The 20,937-nt window shown below is 39.3% G+C and overlaps 1 protein-coding gene across 1 annotated transcript in view; it reads right to left on the bottom strand.

The window, feature by feature from the left end:
- Window positions 1-90: 90 nt before the first annotated feature.
- Window positions 91-20,937, bottom strand: part of mia2 (MIA SH3 domain ER export factor 2) — a 79,009-nt gene continuing 58,162 nt past the window's right edge. The window contains exons 18-28 of the mRNA XM_080202806.1: window positions 17,561-17,699; window positions 16,562-16,663; window positions 16,420-16,480; window positions 14,986-15,021; window positions 14,221-14,288; window positions 11,486-11,598; window positions 11,103-11,234; window positions 10,695-10,847; window positions 8,771-8,841; window positions 8,242-8,470; window positions 91-597 (exon numbers count right to left, since the gene is read on the bottom strand). Coding sequence (XP_080058932.1) covers window positions 428-597; window positions 8,242-8,470; window positions 8,771-8,841; window positions 10,695-10,847; window positions 11,103-11,234; window positions 11,486-11,598; window positions 14,221-14,288; window positions 14,986-15,021; window positions 16,420-16,480; window positions 16,562-16,663; window positions 17,561-17,699 — 1,274 coding nt within the window. The 3' untranslated portion in view covers window positions 91-427. The remainder of the gene's footprint in view (window positions 598-8,241; window positions 8,471-8,770; window positions 8,842-10,694; window positions 10,848-11,102; window positions 11,235-11,485; window positions 11,599-14,220; window positions 14,289-14,985; window positions 15,022-16,419; window positions 16,481-16,561; window positions 16,664-17,560; window positions 17,700-20,937) is intronic.

The following is a 20,937-nucleotide window of genomic DNA, read 5'->3' as shown; positions in this document are numbered from 1 at the left end:
TAAAGCGTATAAATCTGCATTTACATCAGTGGAACAGCACCACTTCAGACATGCACATAAATGGTATTTCTTCCTAGTTAAGATCTCTAGTTCAAATACTGCTTTGCTTTTTTAAAAAAATCTGTCATTAGGCATTTACAAATTCCATACATACAATGCACTGAATAAAAACACAATGTTCTTAATTAAAATAGTGCATGGCAAGCTAACCCTCACAGTATTGCACAGGAAATGTTTAATAAATTTCATGTAAGACTCCTGAGGTGGACATTTGTAATCAAACAGCACATTATTAGAATGTGTACCTTTTATTCCAAACTGGAAAGTTAATATTAAATACCACTTAAACAATTATAGCAAATACCATTTAAAAATTATGTTCTAACTTGCAATTCACTTCTAACGGAACACAACTGATAACACCCATTCATTTTTCTTGTGAGGATGGTTGGTGTTCCATTTCTGAAAACTTGGGTAAAGAAAGTCGAGATGGAAGAAGGCCACTTGTAATGTCTGAAACTTGTCCATGAGGAAGAAATGTTGGCTGAGGTGGTGGAAAGTGACTTGGGTATACTCCTGGTTGTACTGGATCTCTCACTAAAATCAAATATAGAAAATTTATTTTTCTTGGGTTACTGGTTAGGGCACTTTGTCATTCAGCTGGTGATGGTAGCAGCAGTTAATAAAAGTAGTAACATGTTAACTATTGTTTCAGTACCCACACAAGTGAGCTGAATGTTTACACATTTATTTTCTATTCTCTTCAGTCTTCCATATGTCAAGTGATAGAAACATTAAAACAGAAGTTTTTTTAAAGTTTATGATTGCTTTTATCTCCAGTTAGGTAGTTCAGCCAGTGCACACATCTACAAGCAATTATGCCTTAGTTAAAACCATATTGAAAGTAGATTCCACCATATTTGTCACATTCTTTCCCATGATACATCTAATGTACACCATTTGTAACTTTCAAATGATGCATCCAATGGAACAAACTTTACCTATTATACTTTGATAGAATTCATTTAAATACCAAAAATAGGTGTTTTTTGAGCAGATGTTTTCTAGGTTACAGGTTAATGTAACAAAGCTTGCAGCTCTTACCCTTTATACAGTTCCTGTGAGGGATTAATGCTTTACACAATTGCCATTCAAACAACTTTCAATGTGTTCATTTACTGTTTATCCAAAACTTTAATCTCATTAAAGGGGCATCTAATTATGTAAATCAGCCCTTGATGTTAGTTCCACTGGTTGGCACAATCTAATGACACGCTAACCTAAACTATTCCAGTATTATCCATATGCCTATGCAATGACCATTTGAATGCCTTTAAAGTTGGTGAGGCCACTACTGCTGCAGGCAGGGCATTCCACACCTTTAGGAAAACATCCCAAGACATAAATGTAAGAAGGTGGCAGGAGATATTAGAACATGTAACAAATACATGTTAAAGAGACTCCACTGAGTGTTTGACAGATAAAAGGTTCGGTGTAAATTTCGGGGGATAAGGCCTGGATGGCTGAAGACAGATGTCAAGGATAGAAAGATGGAAATCTGAAATATCACAGCTGTAGAAATGCAGTATTTTTAGTTTGTAGAAGTTGAAATGCTAAAAGTGAGCTTGTGAAGGAATCTGCATAAAAGGATTGGGAGATAACATAGGTTAACAAACTCAGGCACAACGACAAACTGTGACTTGTGTGGATTAGTGAAAGACCAATTCCTGAAATCCCAAAATTCTCACTACTGACCTAATTCCAGCCAATTTTGCTCTTTCTAGGGCTTTTAACATTTGCTAAAATGGGGTGTCCAGAATTTAATTTTCCCATTTCCAATCTTGCATAAATTAACTAATGTAAAAACAAGCAGGTGATGTTGTGTTCTTTGCCTTAAGGCAGATCCTGGGCTTAAATTTTCAAGCAATCCAACATTAAAAAGAGGAAGAAAGTCCATTTCTTCTTAAGCTATGTCTCTGTGTTCACTCTCCCCTGTACTTCATTTGTTACCTGATACTTTTCATGCTCCTGCAACCCACATTTCAAAACTGTTATCATACAGGTCTCTTCCATAAGATACAAGTCTCAATACAAAACACTCCAAATAAAGCTCTTTAAAAGCCACTACTGAGTTGTTTAGTTAAACTTTCATGCTGACAACCATTTGTTCTAACCCTTTATATTATGCCATCACAATAAATTGAAATTTAATGTACAAATAATGTACAAATCTTTTCATTTGCGTTTTTTTTTACAGTCCTTTACAAGCAAGTCACAAATGACAATATTCTGGCACAACCCTCCCTTGTGCTGAATAAGAGGTGCTTCTTCAAAAGTATAATTTATTTTTGTGGTTGCTAGCATCACACAATTGTCAGTAGCTTTATCACTGTCAAACATTGTATTTGAGAAGTTCACTTTTCATGAAAAATATGGGAATATCTGCACTTCGATTTCAATATGCTGTAGGAGTTTGTGCATTGGGAAGTGTGGGAATGATTTAGACACTGATTTTATTGTATTTGGGTTCCCTCCAGCCAGAAAAATAGAATATCTCTTGGTGGTTGTACAAGTCCTACGTGAAATTCATTTAACAGATTCAGTTCAGTTGCTGGTGAGAATGGTCTCAAGATAAAATTACCTTTAATTTTGGAATCTCACTTCAAGAGATCACAGGAATATAGGAAATTAGGATACAGTTAAGACATATTATTGTGGTAGAGAAACAGCAACTTATTCCAACAGCGTAACCCAAGTGCTTGTTAAAGACAATTTGTACCCGTAATGGAAAGTCTCTCTCCCCCCCCACCCCCACCACCCCCACCACCACCATTGTGTTGAATTAACTTGAGGTTTCCTCTTTCTCAAAGCAGAACTCTCCTATATAGCACTCATATTCCTACACTAAATCCATGAATGAAATACACCTGCTCACGAGATTCCTTATGTTCTGGAAAAAAAATGAACATAAAAAGGCATTAAAATTATGCAAAACATTAATCATGTTCAGTATAGGATGGTTACCATTTTTAATCATTTGGCTAAGATCAAGTGTGAGCACTGACATGCTGTATTTGATTTAAGTTACAGCTTCATTTGAAGCAATTTTTAAAAGCAGCATCTCGACCTTTTGGCTGAGATGCAAATAAGATCAAGCCTTGGAGGAGGTGCTATGCCTAGTCCAATCAGCTTGGACCATTTAGATCAAGCACAAGACAGTGGGTGAGAGCCCTGTCTTATCAGCTTGGATCAGGAATGTCTCAACTTGTTGAGACTCTGAATTCGATTGAAAAAAAAGACAAACCAAAAATACTGGTTGAAGAACTGCTTGGACTTGAAGATATTAAACCACAGAGATAGGTCCAATATCATTCAAGACAAGACAGCTGAGTGCTATGGTCTCAAGAGATCAGTAATTTATTTATTTTGTTAGGAAATCCAAAAAAAATAAGGTATTTACTAAAATAATGAAATCACAAGATTCTACAGTTTAAAACTAATTTTACTATACAAAAAACAAGTAAAGCAAACAGTACTAAATAACCATTATTGGATGAATACATTGAAAAGCATTATAAATCACAACAACATACTTTAGACTGAGGTTCCCAAACTGGGATCTGCAGACCCCTGGTGATCTGTGAGGAGGTCCACAGAACTGACTGTTACCACACACGACCACATACGCCGATACAAAAGGAGCAACTGACCAATTTCAAACATAATTACCGCAATATAATAGGCAAATCAGAGCAAGGTCTCTTGGAGCACGGAATGCTGATAGGCTCATTTGACCTTAGATTTATTCCATTTTGCGGTTGCTGGCCAGAAAATCCATCAGCCAATAGTGAGGATTGATACTGAGACAGGAACTGGCAATGGTATTGGGTTGGGGGGGGGGGGGGGGGGGAGGTGGCAGGCATGATCTATAGGTGGCAAAGGGCCTTGGAAGAGGAGGACAGTGAATTTGGGCCTGAGAGATGAATGAATGCCAATGTGTGAGGATGAGGATGAGTACGTAGGATAGGAAGTACATGAGAAAGGGGTAAGTGCATGAAAGGGGTGAGTGCGTGTGTATGTGTAATTCGTTCATGGGATGTGACCATCACTGGCCAGCATTAATTGTCCATCCCTGAGGGCATTCAAGAGTCAACCACATCGCTGTGGATCTGGAGTCACGTATTTATTTGTGTCACAAGTAGGCTACTGCAATTAAGTTACAATGAAAATCCCTTAGTCATCACACTCCAGCACCTGTGCAGATACACAGAGAGAATTTGACATAGCCAGTGCACCTAACCCACATGCCTTTTGAACTGTGGGAGGAAACTGGAGCACCCAGAGAAAACCCCATACAGAACAGTAACCCAAGCCAGGAATCGCAGTCAGGGACCATGCTGCCCTAGACCAGACTGGGTAAAGATGGTTGATTTCCTTTAATAGAGGACATTGGTGAACCAGATAGGTTTCTCAACAATCAATAATGGTTTCATGGTCATGGTTTAATTATAGATTTTTACTGAATTTAAATTTCACTATTTGCCATGGTGGGATTTGAACCCGGGTCCCCACAGCATTAACCTGGGTCTCTGGCTTATTAATAAGGTGACAATACCACATCACCAGAGTCTCCCTGGAAAGAGGGGTGAGTGGGTTTGGGAGAGGGGGAGTGTGTGAGAGACAGAGGTGTGAATGAGGGGGGGTGAGAGAGAGAGACAGCGCCTGTGTGTGTCTGATGTGAGAAATCAGCTTTCCAGCATTGTTCCTCCCATTAAAAATGACAAAAGAGATGACTTAAATATTTTTAAAGCAAGAATTTTTAAAAATTATTACTCAAAGTGGGTACTACTTCCAAGGGTTAATGTTAAGGGTCCATGGGAGGTTGGCTTGGCCAGGGGTTAATGTGAGGGGGCTGTAGTTGATGAATGTATTTGTGATTGTGCTTTTTCCCAATTCCTAATGTAAGCACAAGAAAAGCTAGAAAATACCAGTTTACGTAAGAGTTGTGCGTTCACAGCAAAATAAGGAGTATCAACGTTATGATGGGGGAGGGGGTGGTCATTTGGGTTTTGCGAGTCAAAATTTGGGGAACCTTGCTTCAGACTAAGCTTCTCAACTGCATCCCCCCTTTTTCCTTATGACTTCCTCAGAGATTCTTTGGTTATTTATCAAACTCTTGAAGGTATTTTCACTGGAATAAGCCAAAGTGACTCAAGAATTGATCAGTGTTCCTGCTATCCAAGGTATGAGCTTTCATGTGGTCCTTCCACAAGTCGCCAGCCAGTTACCCTACAACGCTCCTCAAGCGCCTCACAACTGTGGACACTCCAGCATGGCTTCATTACTCTCTAGCTTAGTGCCAGCACCTCAGAAATATCCTTAATTTCTGTAGCCAAATTGTTCTAACTCAAAAAGACTTGCCTGAAACAGAACCAAATTGATAATCTACTACTCACCTTTCTCACTATTGTCTTCCAGGCAGCTTGGTCACATGATCATTTGCTGAAATCAGGCTACTTTTTACAACAATTCTTTCAGAAATTTTAGCTCTTAAAGGGGCCGCCACCCTAACAAAGAATTTTTTTCCCCCTCAATCACATGGGCCATCAAAAGAAACAAACTATTACAACACAAACAGATAAACTTCAACCAGATTTCTTGGGCAGTCAATTTCAGCATCAAAGCTTCAGATGAGTAGCTTTAGACCAAAGTTGGCTGTAGTGGCCTGCTTAAGTATGGACATTATAGTAATTAAGATTATTAACCAGTAATAAACTGAGCATTGCTGAAGAAAAGTGACATTTTGTGTAAAATTTTCATTTGCACTCATCAGGACAGATGCAAGATTACCAGAGTTGACCTGCCTGGTTTGAACTTGAACAATAGTTTGGCAGTTAACTGCAGCCTACTTCATGGCATTCAACCAATCAGCACTCTCAAGCAGTATAAATTGTTGTTCCCTTTACTGTCGATAATCACTCGATCTGTCCTGATGAGTCTGACAAAAAGTTTAGACAGCATGTTTTTTGTTCAACAATATTCAAATTCTTGGGAGTAGATTTAGCTCAGTTGGCTGAACAGGTAGTTTATGAGGCAAACAGCACAGGTTCAATTCCTATACCACCTGAGGTTATTCAGGAAGGCATGCCTTCTCGGCCTTGCTCCTTGCCTGATGTGTGGTAATCACCAGGTTTAATCGCAACAAACCTATGATCATCTGGGACCATGGCAACTTTACCTTACTCAAGTTCTGCACTACCAAATGACTAATGATATTTGTATTGTATGATAACAAACCAGTCAAGTTCTGACAATTGTGGCTTGGATATATAGTGTGTTATTTTCCTTATACAACACATTTAACCTGATCTCAACTTATAATTAACAGCAGGGTCTTTAGTTTGAATAAATGGGATTATAATATGCTACTATGCTAGAATCCGTCATCGAAGAAGAAATAGTGAGACACCTAGAAAAGAATGGTTTGATCAAGCAGACGCAGCACGGATTCGTTAAGGGGAAGTTGTGTTTAACAAATTTATTGGATTTCTATGAGGATGTGACTAGTGCAGTAGACAGAGGGGAGCTGGTGGATGTGGTGTTTTTAGATTTCCAGAAGGCATTTGATAAGGTACCTCAAAAGGTTGCTGCAAAAGGTTAGGGTGCACGGAGTTGCGAGTAAGGTGTTAGCGTGGATAGGAGATTGTTTGTCTAATAGGAAGCAGAGAGTTGGAACCAATGGATGCTACTCTGGTTGGCAGTTGGTGACTAGTGCAGTGCCGCAGGGATCGGTGCTGGGGCCTCAACTGTTTACCATTTACATAGATGATCTGGAGGAGGGGGCTGAGTGTAGGGTAACAAAATTTGCTGATGACACGAAGATGAGCGGAAGAGCAAATTGCATGGAAGGTGTGGAAAGTCTGCAGAGAGATCTGGACAGGCTGAGTGAGTGGGCGAGGACCTGGCAGATGGAGTATAATGTTGGCAAGTGTGAGGTTATCCACTTTGGTAGAAATAATAGTAGGAGGGATTATTATTTAAAAGGTGAAAAGCTGCAAAATGCCACGGTGCAGAGGGACCTGGGGGTCCTTGTGCATGAATCGCAAAAACCCAGTCTGCAGGTGCAGCAGGTGATCAAGAAGGCGAATAGAATGTTGGCCTTTATAGCGAGGGGGATAGAATATAAAAGCAAGGTGGTCTTGCTGCAACTGTACAGGGTACTGGTGAGGCTGCAACTGGAGTACTGCGTGCAGTTTTGGTTGCCGCATTTGCAAAAAGATATATTGGCCTTGGAGGGGGTGCAGAGAAGGTTCATTAGGCTGATACCGGAGATGAGGGGGTTAGCTTATGAGGAGAGGTTGCATAGACAGGGTTTGTACTCGGAGTTTAGAAGGCTGAGGGGGGGATCTTATAGAGATATATAAGATAATGAAGGGGATAGAAAGGGTAGAGGTAGAGAGATTCTTCCCGCTTAGAAAGGATAGCAGAACGAGAGAGCACAGCCTCAAAATAAGGTGGGGGGTGGGGGGGAAGCAGTTTAGTTCGGAGTTGAGGAGGAACTTCTTCACTCAAAGGGTGGTGAGTCTTTGGAATTCTCTGCCCATTGAAGGGATGGAAGCTACCTCACTGAATATATTTAAGTCACGGGTATATAGGTTTCTGATAGACAAGGGAATTAAGGGTTATGGGGAGAAAGCGGGAAAGTGGAACTGATCCACTTCAGATCAGCCATGATCTTATTGAATGGCGGGGCAGGCTCGAAGGGCTAGATGGCCTACTCCTGCTCCTATTTCTTATGTTCTTAATACTCTACTTTCAACAAGTTGCTCCATTCATGAAAATGTAAGCTCCTGTATGCAATGCTTCATTTTTGCTGGATTGTCTTCAGCCTGTGCCCAGGGTCCTTGCAGACCCTCAGATTCACAAACAGCTGACAACTGTCAGCTTTGGGCAAGTCGCCCTCTGACCTGCCACTCAATAATTTACAGGAAGTTGAGATGGAACGTCAAGATCGTGTAACCGCTTCTAATTTAACGAACACTGGGCTTGTGCATAATGTGTTTGTGCCAACAGTCAAAGCTCACCTAGCGAGGATGGTTGCTTCCATTTGAAGAATTAACACAATTGTGCAAAAAAACTCATCCGCTTTCTTATTAGTTTTCATCACCCAAGACCAACGTAAATATAAAAGAAACTCTCTGTATACTGTCACCAAACAGATAAATAGATGTGTATACTTACTTCGCATGGGAAGATGAGGTGGTAAACCAAAAGCTCTTAGAGGGACACGTTCTGGAAGACCATAAGTTCCACCACGAGGACGAAGTGGAAATCCCCTGTGCAGGAAGTGGCCTCTTGGATCAACAGGTATGAAGGGGATTTGCTTATGAGGGGGAGGTGCAAAACCAGGTCGAATTCCAAAATCAGCTTCAGGAGGCAGGGATTGGTTTAAAGATATATTTAACGTATCCTGTAGAAAAGATCATCCATTTTGTTTAATGTCTGATAATAAATTTCACAAAGAAAATCAAATGAGCAGTGATCAAATAAATACACAAATTTTATTCAAACTAGTGATTGTCTAAGTTGAATTAATGGTTTAATTTCTAGTGGTTTTTAAAAGGTAAGAAGCTGATTGTAACGAATGGCGGAGCAGGCTTGAAGGGCCAAATGGCTTCTTCCTGCTCCATTTCTTTTATGTTTCAATGCAGAGAAAACAGTGTAGATATAGTGTCATTTCTGTTCCCAATAGCAGAGGAAGTGGACTTACATAGTCTTGGGTCTGACTCTCTTGAGCAGAATTTGAAACTTGCAAGCTATTTTCCAGTGTTGGACGTTCACCTGTACAAAGTTATATGAAGTTTTTTATACGATATAATTTTGTCATTTGTAAAAGGTATAACAATGCAATGATATCCTCAGTGATTTTCTAATCTTCCTTGTTATTGTTTTTATATTTCTATTTAGTAATATATGGAATTGTAAGGACAGCACAATGGCTAACAATGCACAAGTATGGAGAGATAGAAAGTACATTGAATTCTCTAGAATACTTAGTGTAGCAGTACACCAATTTACAAACAACCAGCAACTTTACTAAAACATGTTGGGGAACGAGGCCAAGTCACAGCATGGGATTGATTGAAGGAAATTAACCTTTTCAACTTTAAGAAACCAACAGAAGCTATTAAGGAATGAAGCAACTAAACTTTGCTGAAAAGGAAGTTTTGAAAACAGAAGAGCAGCCTATAAATGTTTATTTTTTTCTCACAATTAAGTGCAATGCAATTGAAAAATCACATCTGGAGGTGGAACACACCAACAAATATCAAAATCAATTGAAGTATTTTACTTGTTAAATGTGCAACTAGTAAGTTTATATCTTGGTTTAAAAAAGTTCATTCACTGAGATTTGGACTTTATTGGATTTTTCTGCCTATTTGTATCAGTATCTTTGGTTTACATTGGGAGAAAATGACTTGCATTTATAAAGCGCCCTTTGCAACCTCAGGACATCAAAAAGTGCTTTACAGCTAATAATGTAATTCTGAAGCTAGATACTATTGTAATGTAGGAAATTTACACACAAGGTCTCACAGCAGTAATGTTATATTAACCAAATAATCAGCTTTTGTAATACTGATTGAAGGATAAGTATTGGTCAGGACACCGAAGGTAACTCCCATGCTTCTTTAGAATAGTGACCTGGGATGTTTGACAGCAGAGGGCTGGAGTTCTCCAGCTGTTCACCACCGGGGTGAACAGCTGGAGAATTCTGGTCCTGCCAAAGCCACATCCCCACCAAGGGTCAATGGAAAATCCCATGAACAGTGGTAGGACAAGATGATCCTGCCACTGGTGAACATCAGACCACTTCCCACCATGAGAAACATGCTGTTGGGAGGCCAGAGAATCCCACCCTGGGTTTCAGTTTAATCTTTCATCTGAAAGACGGCACCTCTGGTATTCTTTTAGTGCTGCATTGGAGTGTCAGCCTAGGCTTTTGTTCTGCAGTGTTTGGAGTGAGACTTGAACCCACAACCTTTTGATTCAGAGACAAGAGTACCACCAACTGAGTCAAAGCTAACATAAGTGGTTTTCAAATTAAAATGATCCAGTAAACTGTAGTTTTCTGTCCATTATGAACCATCACCAATAGTACATTTGTTAAAGTAATAGTTTTTGTCTATTTGAATTGAATTTTTAAATTGCTTTAGTGGGTTTTATTGATTGAGATTAGTCAAGATCCAAAAAACTGTCAATCACAATCCACTGGTCAATCCACAGATTTCTGAAGCATGTCATTAATTTGCTTCATTTCTCCACTGTACCTTTTCATGTTAAAATGATGGCTCCAGTGCTACACTGTACCTGTTCTAGTCATAAAGTAAATGTGTAGCTCTGCTGGTCCAGAAAATCTTCCTGAAGATACATGGTAACTTCTGTTTGATGCCTGATATAGGCAATAATTAAGTATTCTATTGTACATTTAGAATACACCAACAGTGCAGTAAAATTGCATGCAGCAGTACAAAGCACATAATCAAATACCTCCAAAACCTTAATTTTCTAAAACTGTTTAAAGATTAAGATTTATTAAACTATATCACCAAGTAATCCCACTCTTATAATCTAAATATTGCCCACACTAGATATATTGTCTCGCTAAGTCCTTTGTACAGATCCATATATACCTGATGATGCGTCCAACGGCTTCTGTTCTCTTTCCCACACAGGGGAGAGTGAACCACTATCAGACTGTGGGCCATGACGGTCAGACATTCGGTCAGAGACTGACTCTGTATTTTCGTTAGAAGTGTGGTCTGGATGGACTGATGGAGTTTGTACTATAGGAGAAAATATACACCAACTGAATTACAATACATTTCAGATATTGTGGCCAATAATCCTTAACAAATAATAAGCACCACATATACCACAGAATTACATTTACAAATAGTTCACAACCCAAAGCAATTTCTTTCCACCATTTGCTCATGGGAGTACTTTTACATTTACATTACTATTCAGAAAGCTAACAACAAAGATTACAGCCTCATTGCTTAGTGCTTAATCTAAACTGTTACAAGAGATTACATTACTTTTGAAATCTGGTCTTCCAGGAAACAAAGGTGAAAACCTTAAGGGCCCATCTATTAACGGAGGTGATAAAAAACCCACAGGTTCAGAGCCAGGCCGACCCACTGGAGAAGGACCATATGGAGAACTTCTTCCTACAGTATACACAGAACAAAACATCTCTAATTTCCAATCATGAAATCATTTTTTTTTGAATTAAAGCCTATGTAAGCAATTGAAGCATAGTATAACAAATAAGCTCATTCTCACAGAACTAAAGGCTCAGAAATATACAACTAAAGAAAAAGTGTCCCTCAAAACATTAACCTTAATCTATGTGATTAGATGCATATGAATGTTACTATCACACAAGGTGTCCTGAAAACAATGAAAAAGATTGCAGTACCTCTGTATGGTGGAACAAACGTTGAAGAACTTAATAAGGCTGGCCTTCCAGATATATCATTTAAAAGTGGATCCTTCAATGCTGTATCAATTTTGAATTCCGCTTCAGTTATTCTGCAAAATGAACAAAATTACTTTCACACCTAAAGCTAGCACAGGGATTGCTTTTTATTCTATTGGAAAGTCGGTCTTTCCTATTTACAGTCAATTGTCAGTTTTACCGTCACAGCATCAGGAGGATGTTGGGTATAAATGCAGACCCCAATGAAAAGTGGGCAAAAGCACAGCGAAGGGATTTAGCTTCTGCAGCAATTATAGTAAAACGTTTTCTACTGAAACCATAGAATCCCTACAGTATAGAAGAAAACCATTCAGCTCATTGAGTCTGCACTGACAACAATCCAACCTAGGCCCTATCCCTATAATCCCACATATTTAACCCACTAATCTCTCTAACCTATGCATCCCAGGATGTTAAGGGGCAATTTAAGATGGGAAATGCACCTGACCTGCACATCTTTGGACTGTGGCAGGAAACTAAAGCACCCAGAAGAAACCCACGCAGACATGGGGAGAACACGCAAACACCACAAACACACTGACCCATGGTGGGAATCGAATCCAGGTCTCTGGTGCTGTGAGGCAACAGTATTAACTGATGTGCCACAGTAACTGTCAAATTATCCTAAATCTACACCTTTGATGAACACGGGCAGGAGTTTCTGTCTTGCCCCAAAATTAGAAAACCCCACCTGAGGAGTTCCATGGTCTAACCCTTGCCCGCTCTGATCCTGTGGCGAACAGGATGGTAAAATTCATCTGTTTTTTATACTTTACAATTGCAATCTGTAACTAGATGCCTTCTGGAAGAAGGTACAAAAAAGAATCAGAGATGATTTCAGAACTGAGTTTATAATGATCTTACTGACCAGGCTGAGGCCTTTTTCTCTTTCACAGAGAAGATTCAGTGATGACCAATTAAGGTCTTTAAAATTTTTGTGGAATTTGACAGAAGTAGGAAAGCTGTTTTCACTTGCGGAGGAGTCCAAAACTAACGGTCATAAACACAAACTAGTTACTAATAAACCTCTATGCAGAGAATGTTATAATATGGAACTCGTTACCATTGGGAAATAGTTGAGTTGAATGGCATAAATGTATTTAAAAGGAGGTTAGATAAATACATCAGGGGAAAGGAATCAAAAAGCAATAGATATGTTGATGGGTTAAAGGAAACAAGGTGAGAGGAGGGTCATGTGGACTGTAAGTTCTTGAATAATTGAGTCAAATGGCCCATTTCTTTGCTAAATAAATATCTATGGAGTATTACCATAGACATTTTCCCTTATTCATTACTAGAACAGAATTTCGTGTTAAGCGTCAGGCAATATCACACCCAATGTCTGTTTCTGAGTGTCTTTGTTGTGGCAACACGGGAGCAAACATTTGGTGCAGTGCAGGTTTTAAATGGCAACATTTTAATTAAGGATTTTCTCAAGCGTATGGCTAGCAATACTAAGTACAATACAAGTGGCAGCAATGTGAACTAAGCCAGGAAAAACATCAAGTGCATCAAGTTAGCAGTTTTACTACAAAACTTGAAAATGAATGGCTAATTGAACAGATCTTTTCAATATTTGGGATTGTGGAGAAATAGTAAAATCTTTATTTCCTTCTTAAAAATAACTTTGGCAAAACGCAAACAAGTACAATGATTAAACCTTATTTTTAAGTCTTCTGTGTTTCGGCAGTTTGCAAGGGCTAATTTAACCACTTGGAGACAGTCATCCAGCTGTAGGCCAGGAGCCAGTGCTTCAGGCAGTGCTAGAGGTCCACCCTTCCGAAGTGGGTGCTGCAGTAGTTGCACACTGCCTGGTAGAGTGCCTTCCTCAACTCATTGTGGTGGCCTTACAAAAAGCAATTTTTGATTTAAATTTGAAAAGTTGGAGCCACAGCACCTCTATTTTGAAAGATCCTTTCCCTTGTTGACCTGCCATTGTCGCCTGCCTGCTCTTTGATTGGCCCTCCAGTTTCAAGAGCCCACCCACTCCTCTTTAATTGGTGAGTGAGCCCTGCCTCTTACTATTAATTGGCCACCGAGGAAAATCATACTCAGATGATGGTTTTTCCACTCAGTGTGGGTTTCTGACCCAATTTCAGCTGACAGCAGGGTTCAGAGGCCTGCACAAAAAATCCTGATCCTGTCCATTTAATTTTCTGACTGAATCAAGTGCAGCAGACTTGGGAAAGAAAGAATCTTGAGACATTTTTGCAGGTCTAAAAAGTTAAAAAGAAACTAATGATTCTTCTGAAAGAATCAGTTTTTAATGACCTCTCCCACCAGGAAACTGGAGGAAAAGTGCAAACATTGAAGGTAATTCCAGCACTCAGTCTTGTTCAAGTATTTCAGATGCTTGTGCGATCCCAAAGTAGGACCCTTTCAATCAATATATTTATTTGCATCCATATGGTTCATGAAATAGAACATAAATTGTAGGCACTTCCAATGTAAAGTTTTTTTAAAAAAATTCAACATTTATTTATTGAAATAAATAATTTTCCAACTTAAAAACTTACTCCAAATGTACATGTACCTGGGAATGTCTAAACGTTTGGAGCTTCTGTTAATATCGCAATCGTCAAAAAAATTTGGACATACATTGTTGCTATGTACAAAGAGAATATAGAACAATCTTTGGATTACACTTAAATATTTGGGAACAAGTAGAAACTTACTTTTGCCGAAGATGAATATTCTCTCTTTTAATATTGCCAAGCTCTCGATCAGCTTCACGAGCTGACAGCTACAAACAAAAACATTGAAAAAGTTGCAAATACGGATGCTGTAAAAATTAGTCTATGAGAATGACTGTAGCAATTCTGCATCAAAACAATTTTATCCATGGCATACTCTAGGAATCAAGTTTAAACATTTCCAGTGATTTTTCTTTTGCCTGATTCTGCTTTATAATATTTCTCATGTGAGATTATTTTTGGAAAGTTGTGCGAACATTTTCCAGTGCTCAAAAGACTTAGTGCTGTGCACTAACAAGTAATTGAGTATTTTCATAATTACAGGATTTTTCGTATATACAAAATGGTGGCACAGCAAGACAGAGGGACTTTAGAAACTTGCTCCACTGAGGCACCTACTAGACAAAGCCATCAACTACCTTGTGACATTGCGGGAAATTGGGAAATATTGATGTAGCCATTTACAATAGTGATGTTGGCATAAATATGGGATCAAAAAATGTGATAGCAGTAAAGGAAGAAGAAAGAAAGAAATGAACCTGCATTTATATGACATCCTTCATAACCTCAGCATATCACAAAGCACTTTAGAACCTTTCAAGTGTAGGTCCTGTGGTAATGTTGGAAGTAAGGGTTTGTGAACAGGAAGTGTATGTCACTGTAGTGCAAGATATTTTAGTTGTACAGGATAAACTAGTACATTAGAAATTTAAACAAATGGTACAGCATTTTACATCTGAAACTCACCCAATTATCATGTGCTTTTTTCTCATGAGATACAATCTGTAAACACAAATATAAAATTGTGAAATTAAGGTCTGTCTAAATAACATAATTAAGCCCTGTTTTTAAGTAAGGGTGTATCTATCAATGTAATTGTATCTGTAGACATTATTAATGTTTCCCACACTTCAATTTAACAATGCATTGAATACAAACATAGAAAATGCTGGATAAACTCAGCAAGTCTTGCAGTACCTGTAGAGAGAAACAAAATTAATGTTTCAGATCTAAACTATCTTTCTATGGAATTTTGCCTTTATTATATGTTGAATATTATTTGTTTGTTTCCAAAATGGCAAAGTAATGTGCATGTACAACAATCTGCATTAATCTAGCACCTTAAATGTAGAAAAATGAGAAACATTTTATAGAAGCAACATCAGATCAGTCAATAAAAAGTCAACGAATGAAAGGGAATGTGGTTTAAAGTGGGTCTTAAGTGGGGGAGAGGTGGAAAGCCAGAGGGATTTAGAAAGGGAATTCTAGAACAAGCAGGACCAGGGTGAGGGGTGGGGATGGGAAAGAGACAGCGAGGGAGGGCGAGAGGGCAGTGAAAGAAATGACCAGAATTGGAGGAACAGATTTCATGTAGGGTTTGAGAAAGTTAGAGATAGAAAGTTCAAGGCATTTTAAACATGTGGCATTCAGGAGCTAACGTGGGTCAGTGAGCCAGTCACACACTGCCATTTTCACAAGTTCGCCATCCAATTAAGGACAGTTGGTGAGCTTTCAGAGCTGGCGAGCCAATCAGAAGCTTTTCAGCTTGAACAGGACAACAAGATGTAACAGAAAATAAGAAACAGAGAATGATTCAGATGTTTCAAAATAATAAATTAGAAATGGTTTTGCAGCCAAACCAGCAGTCTGATGGGGGATGGGGTTGCGGTGCTGGTGGAAACCTCACTGCTGGAAGCAGAGGATGTGGACCCAGTCAGATGCTGGGTACAAGCCTTCAGGCACCCAAACTCTATGAAAATTCCAAACATCTCCCTTGAATTGGCCTCTAGTGGCTTTTAATGAGCCCGCCTAGTTACCCATTGTATGTGGGCAGGTAGTGCTGCCACACCAAATCCCACCTCAGCAAAAACAGTCTGTAGGCTGGGGCCTATCATGCCAGCTCCCCACTCGCCTCCGCTTGCGAAAGGGGTTGAAAATCCAACTCCTTGCTGGATACAGGAGCAGAGTTTTGGATGTGTTGGAGTTTATGGAGACAAGAAGATAGGATGCCAGCCAGAAGAACACTAATCAAGTTGAAGAGTAACAAAAATGTACGAAGGATTTTAACAGTAGACAACCTTTGTGATGACATGTTGTAGCAGGAAGATAAAGAAAAGTAGAACACCAGATTATTGAATCAGATAAGAACAGAGCAAACAGTAACATTTTTCGTTTACATACTTGATTTTTATACGACTGTATAGTTTTATCTAATTCTTCTTCAAGATCTTTGGCACGTTGCCTGCAAAGAAAGCAAAACATTAACAAAATTTAAACTCACACTTAATGAGATATTGATTAACAAACTGAAAACATCACTCACCTATAGACACTGAGTTCTTCAGTCGCTTGACTAATCTTTTCATCAACTTCAGAAAGTTTCTCTTCTTTCTGCAAACGCTGATGTTCCTCCAGTGTCAAATTTCTATGGACGATGTAACCACAATATATAGAAATTATTCACAGCCTTATAGATTTATAAAAGCAAATTGCTGCAGATGTTGAAATCTGAAACAGGAGCAGAAAATGCTGGAAAATCTCAGCCGGTCTGATAGCATCTGTGGAGGGGGAACAAAGCTAATGTATCAAGTCTGGATGACCCTTCGTTAGCTCTACTCTCTTCCGCAGATGCTGTCAGACTTGTTGAAATTTTCCAGCATTTTCCATTTTTGTCTTGTTCTTTAAACTAACAAGATGTAAGGTTGTAAGAACCCTTAAAGCCCCACAAGCTGAGGGATTAATGCTATCAGTAAATGTGTTAATATCTTGCAACCAATTGATTCAAGAATTTGCACTGGAGGTTTTCAGCAGTTTCTGAAAAGGATTTGGTTTAAGAAAATTGTTTCCTCTTTACTATCAGCTGTAACCAGCCAGCACTAGAGGTAATTAGTGACTGAAAAAGAGCAAACTTTGAAGTTTAAACTTGGTCTCCAATGTTAGAAATTACATGGCTATTTTGGTTCTTTTGAATATAGTATTAAATAAAAATTGTTGAAAAATAACTCAATTCTAATGTTTAATTAATATTTTCTTCTCTTCCATGTCTCTGTGGACCATCAGGTTATCATTATTCTGTTGAACAGAATGTGGTTGTGAGGGCAAGGCATACTTTTCCCCCTCATATTAGGATAGGATTTGGTCTTCACTGTATTCCTTCTCCAGTGGCACAGCTAGGGTCAGGACTAAGTGTAAATATCAAAGTCAGCATTTCCTTACTAAACACAGACTGAAAAAATTGCTGAGACTAACTGATTCCCATTTATAATTCTATGTTCCACAAGACTGTTTCATTTAAATTCTGCCTTGAGTTGGAATTTTGTACCTTTGAAGCTCCATTTCTTTCTCATGGTATAATTCTGTCATGATCTTCAACTTCTGCTGAATGGTTTTATATTCAGTCTCAAACTGAGTTGTTTCAAGTTGTACTGAAGTTTGTTCTAATTGAAGTTTTTCAATTCGCTCTGTTAAATGAAAGAAAAACTGTCCATGAATACATTGTAAGTTCTGTAGTATTTTCACTTGAGAGCCTCCATAACAAGTTAGCCATGAAATAGAATTTTTAGGAGAATTGGAAAATTGTACAATATTAAAAATGAAGCGAATCAAGATGTCAACACAAGGAAACATGAGGTCAAGTTGCACACAATGCACTAATGTAAGGATACCGAATCCAGAAATGCGTTGAGGAAACTTCCAAAACACAAGATGGGGCCAGTGTAGGGTGGCATGGTGGCTCAACAGTTTAGTATTGCTGCCTCACAGTGCCAGGGATCTGTGTTTGATTCCCAGCTTGGGTCACTGTCTGTGCAGAGTCTGCACGTTCTCCCGGTGTCTGCCCTCTGGGCAATCCAGTTTCCTCCCACAGTCCCAAAGACGCGCTGATTAAATACACTAGCCATACCAAGTTTCCCTCGGTGTACCCAAACAGGAGCATGATGACTAGGGTAAATTCACAGTAACTTAACTGCAGTAAGCCTATTTATGAAGGCTTTAAAAAAATCTATGGAGCATGATATCCAAGTGAGACTGGCTATTCACACACAATTAGAAAAAAGATGCTTACTTTGGCAGAAGATCCAAAGAACCATAAAAGTTTACATTGCTGGAGGCGGCCATTCACTTGCTCTTTATTATGATTTAAAAATAATTTGACTGTGCTACATTCTATCCATACTTCATATATTTAACCACTTCCCCCTTAAAACTACATCAACTACTTCCTGTGGCAAAAGATTTCATGCTTCAAAACCTCTTATTTTAGAAATTTCTCCGAACCTTTCTTAATATTAGTAACAAATTTAAATTGATGACCCACATCCATAACTCCTAACTGTAGGAAATCATACATTCCTAATCACTTTGACAAAACCGTTCATGATTTTAAATAATTCAATTAAATTTCTTCCTAGTTCCAGTGGAAATAATTTCAGTACCTCATTTCTCTACTCACCCCTGATGTCATGATGGTGAATCTTCACTGTACACTGTCGCTTGCTTTAAGGTTTTTCCTATATTGAAGCACCCAAAACTAAACACAGTGGTTTAACTGGTGAGTGACTTGTTAAAATGTATTACTTCTTTGCTCCTATACTCTATGAATCTCATGGCCTTCATGGCTATTTGTATTTATACTTTCAAATTTTACTCCTTAAATCATAAAATTCTTACAGTGCAAGAGGCCGTCATTTGGCCCATTGAGTCTGCACAGACACAATCTCACCCAGGCCCTATCCCCATAACCCCAGGTATTTACCTTGCTAATCTCCCGACACTATGGGGCAATAGGCATTGCCAATCCCACCTAACCTGCACATCTTTGATGAAATCTTTCTGTACATTACATCTCAGTTTCCACTGGTGCATACTCCCATTCCATGTTTTCCTCCCAACATTTATACCCCATACTTCTCCGCAACAAATTGCATCTGTCCAAGGTATCTGGAAGTTCTTTACAGCATCTAAACCTTGTACCATTGTGTTGTCAAATTTGTACAATTTATATAAAAACTCAAAGGATAAAGATGGACACAAAATATTTCCAATCTTTCTCTAATATGAGCAGCAAGCATCAACTTTAACCCTCACATTCTCTATCAACCAAACAATTTTTTTTTATCCACGTTCTTATAAACTTGTCAAGTATTCTTCAAAAAGTCCATAACAACACATTTATGGCATTCCTTTTATCTGCCCAATCAACTGCTTCTTGAAAGAAATGCTTAAAATTTGTTAAACATGACTTGGCTTTAACAAATCCAGACAATGCTGGAAAACCACAATATATCAGGAAATAATTCTAGAGGGAGAAACTTTCCATGGGGAGAACATGTACCCCTTCAGACACTGTCTCATTGTTTCCCCAGCAAATCCACACTGGTTGTCTTGATTATCGCAAGCATTTCTAAATGTTCGTTAACTAGATTTGAAATATAAGAACGTAAGAACATAAGAAATAGGAGCAGGAGTAGGCCATTTAGCCCTTCGAGCCTGCCCTGCCATTCAATAAGATCATGGCTGATCTGTCGTGGCTCAGTTCCCCATTCTCGCCCTCTCCCCATAACCCTTAATCTCCTCTCTTATCAAAAACCCATCAACCCGCGTCTTAAAAATATTTAGCGAGATAGCCTCCACCACTTCAACGGGCAGAGAATTCCAGAGATTTACCACCCTTTGAGTGAAGAAGTTCTTCCTCAACTCCGTTCTAAACCGCCCCTCCTTTATCTTGAGGCTGTGCCCCCTAGTCCTACTGTCCTTTCTGAGCGGGAAGAGTCTCTCCACCTCTATCCTATCCATCCCATTCATCATCTTATATGTCTCAATGAGATCTCCCCTCATTCTTCTAAACCCTAACGAGTACAAGTCTAGTTTATTCAGCCTCTCCTCATAGCTCAACCCCTTCAACTCCGGTATCAGCCTAGTAAACCTCCTTTGCACTCCCTCCAAGGCCAAAAGTACAGCGCCCAAAACTGCACACAGTACTCCAGCTGCGGCTTCACCAATGCCCTATACAGCCGCAGCAAGACCTCCCTACTTTTATATTCAATCCCCCTCGCTATGAAGGCTAGCATCCCATTAGCCTTCCTGACCACCTGCTGCACCTGCAGGCTGGGTTTTTGCGACTCATGCACAAGGACCCCGAGGTCTCTCTGCACCGTCGCCTGCTGCAGTTTTTCACCACGTAAGTAATAGTCCTTCCTACCATTATTCCTACCAAAGTGGACCACCTCACACTTGCCAACATTAAATTCCATTTGCCAGTTCCTGGCCCATTCACCCAGCCTGTCTAGATCCTTCTGCAGACTCCCCACACCCTCCGCGCAATTTGACGTTCCACCAATCTTGGTGTCATCAGCAAATTTCGACACCATACACTCGGTTCCCTCCTCCAGATCATCTATATAAATGGTAAATAGCTGAGGCCCCAGCACCGACCCCTGGGGCACTCCACTAGTCACCAACCGCCAATCCGAATAGCACCCATTGACCCCCACTCTCTGCCTCCTATTTGATAACCAATCCTCTATCCACGCTAACACCCTACCCCCAACTCCATGCCCCCTTACCTTCTGCAATAACCTCTTGTGAGGTACCTTGTCAAACGCCTTCTGAAAATCAAGAAAGACCACATCCACCGGTTCTCCTCTATCCACCGCCCTAGACACATCCTCATAGAACTCCAATAAATTTGTCAGACACGAC

This window comes from Carcharhinus amblyrhynchos, chromosome 14 (genome assembly GCF_965287045.1).
Source record: "Carcharhinus amblyrhynchos chromosome 14, sCarAmb.v2.hapA, whole genome shotgun sequence".
Lineage (NCBI taxonomy): Eukaryota > Metazoa > Chordata > Chondrichthyes > Carcharhiniformes > Carcharhinidae > Carcharhinus > Carcharhinus amblyrhynchos.
This window is presented reverse-complemented; position numbering and strand designations above follow the sequence as displayed.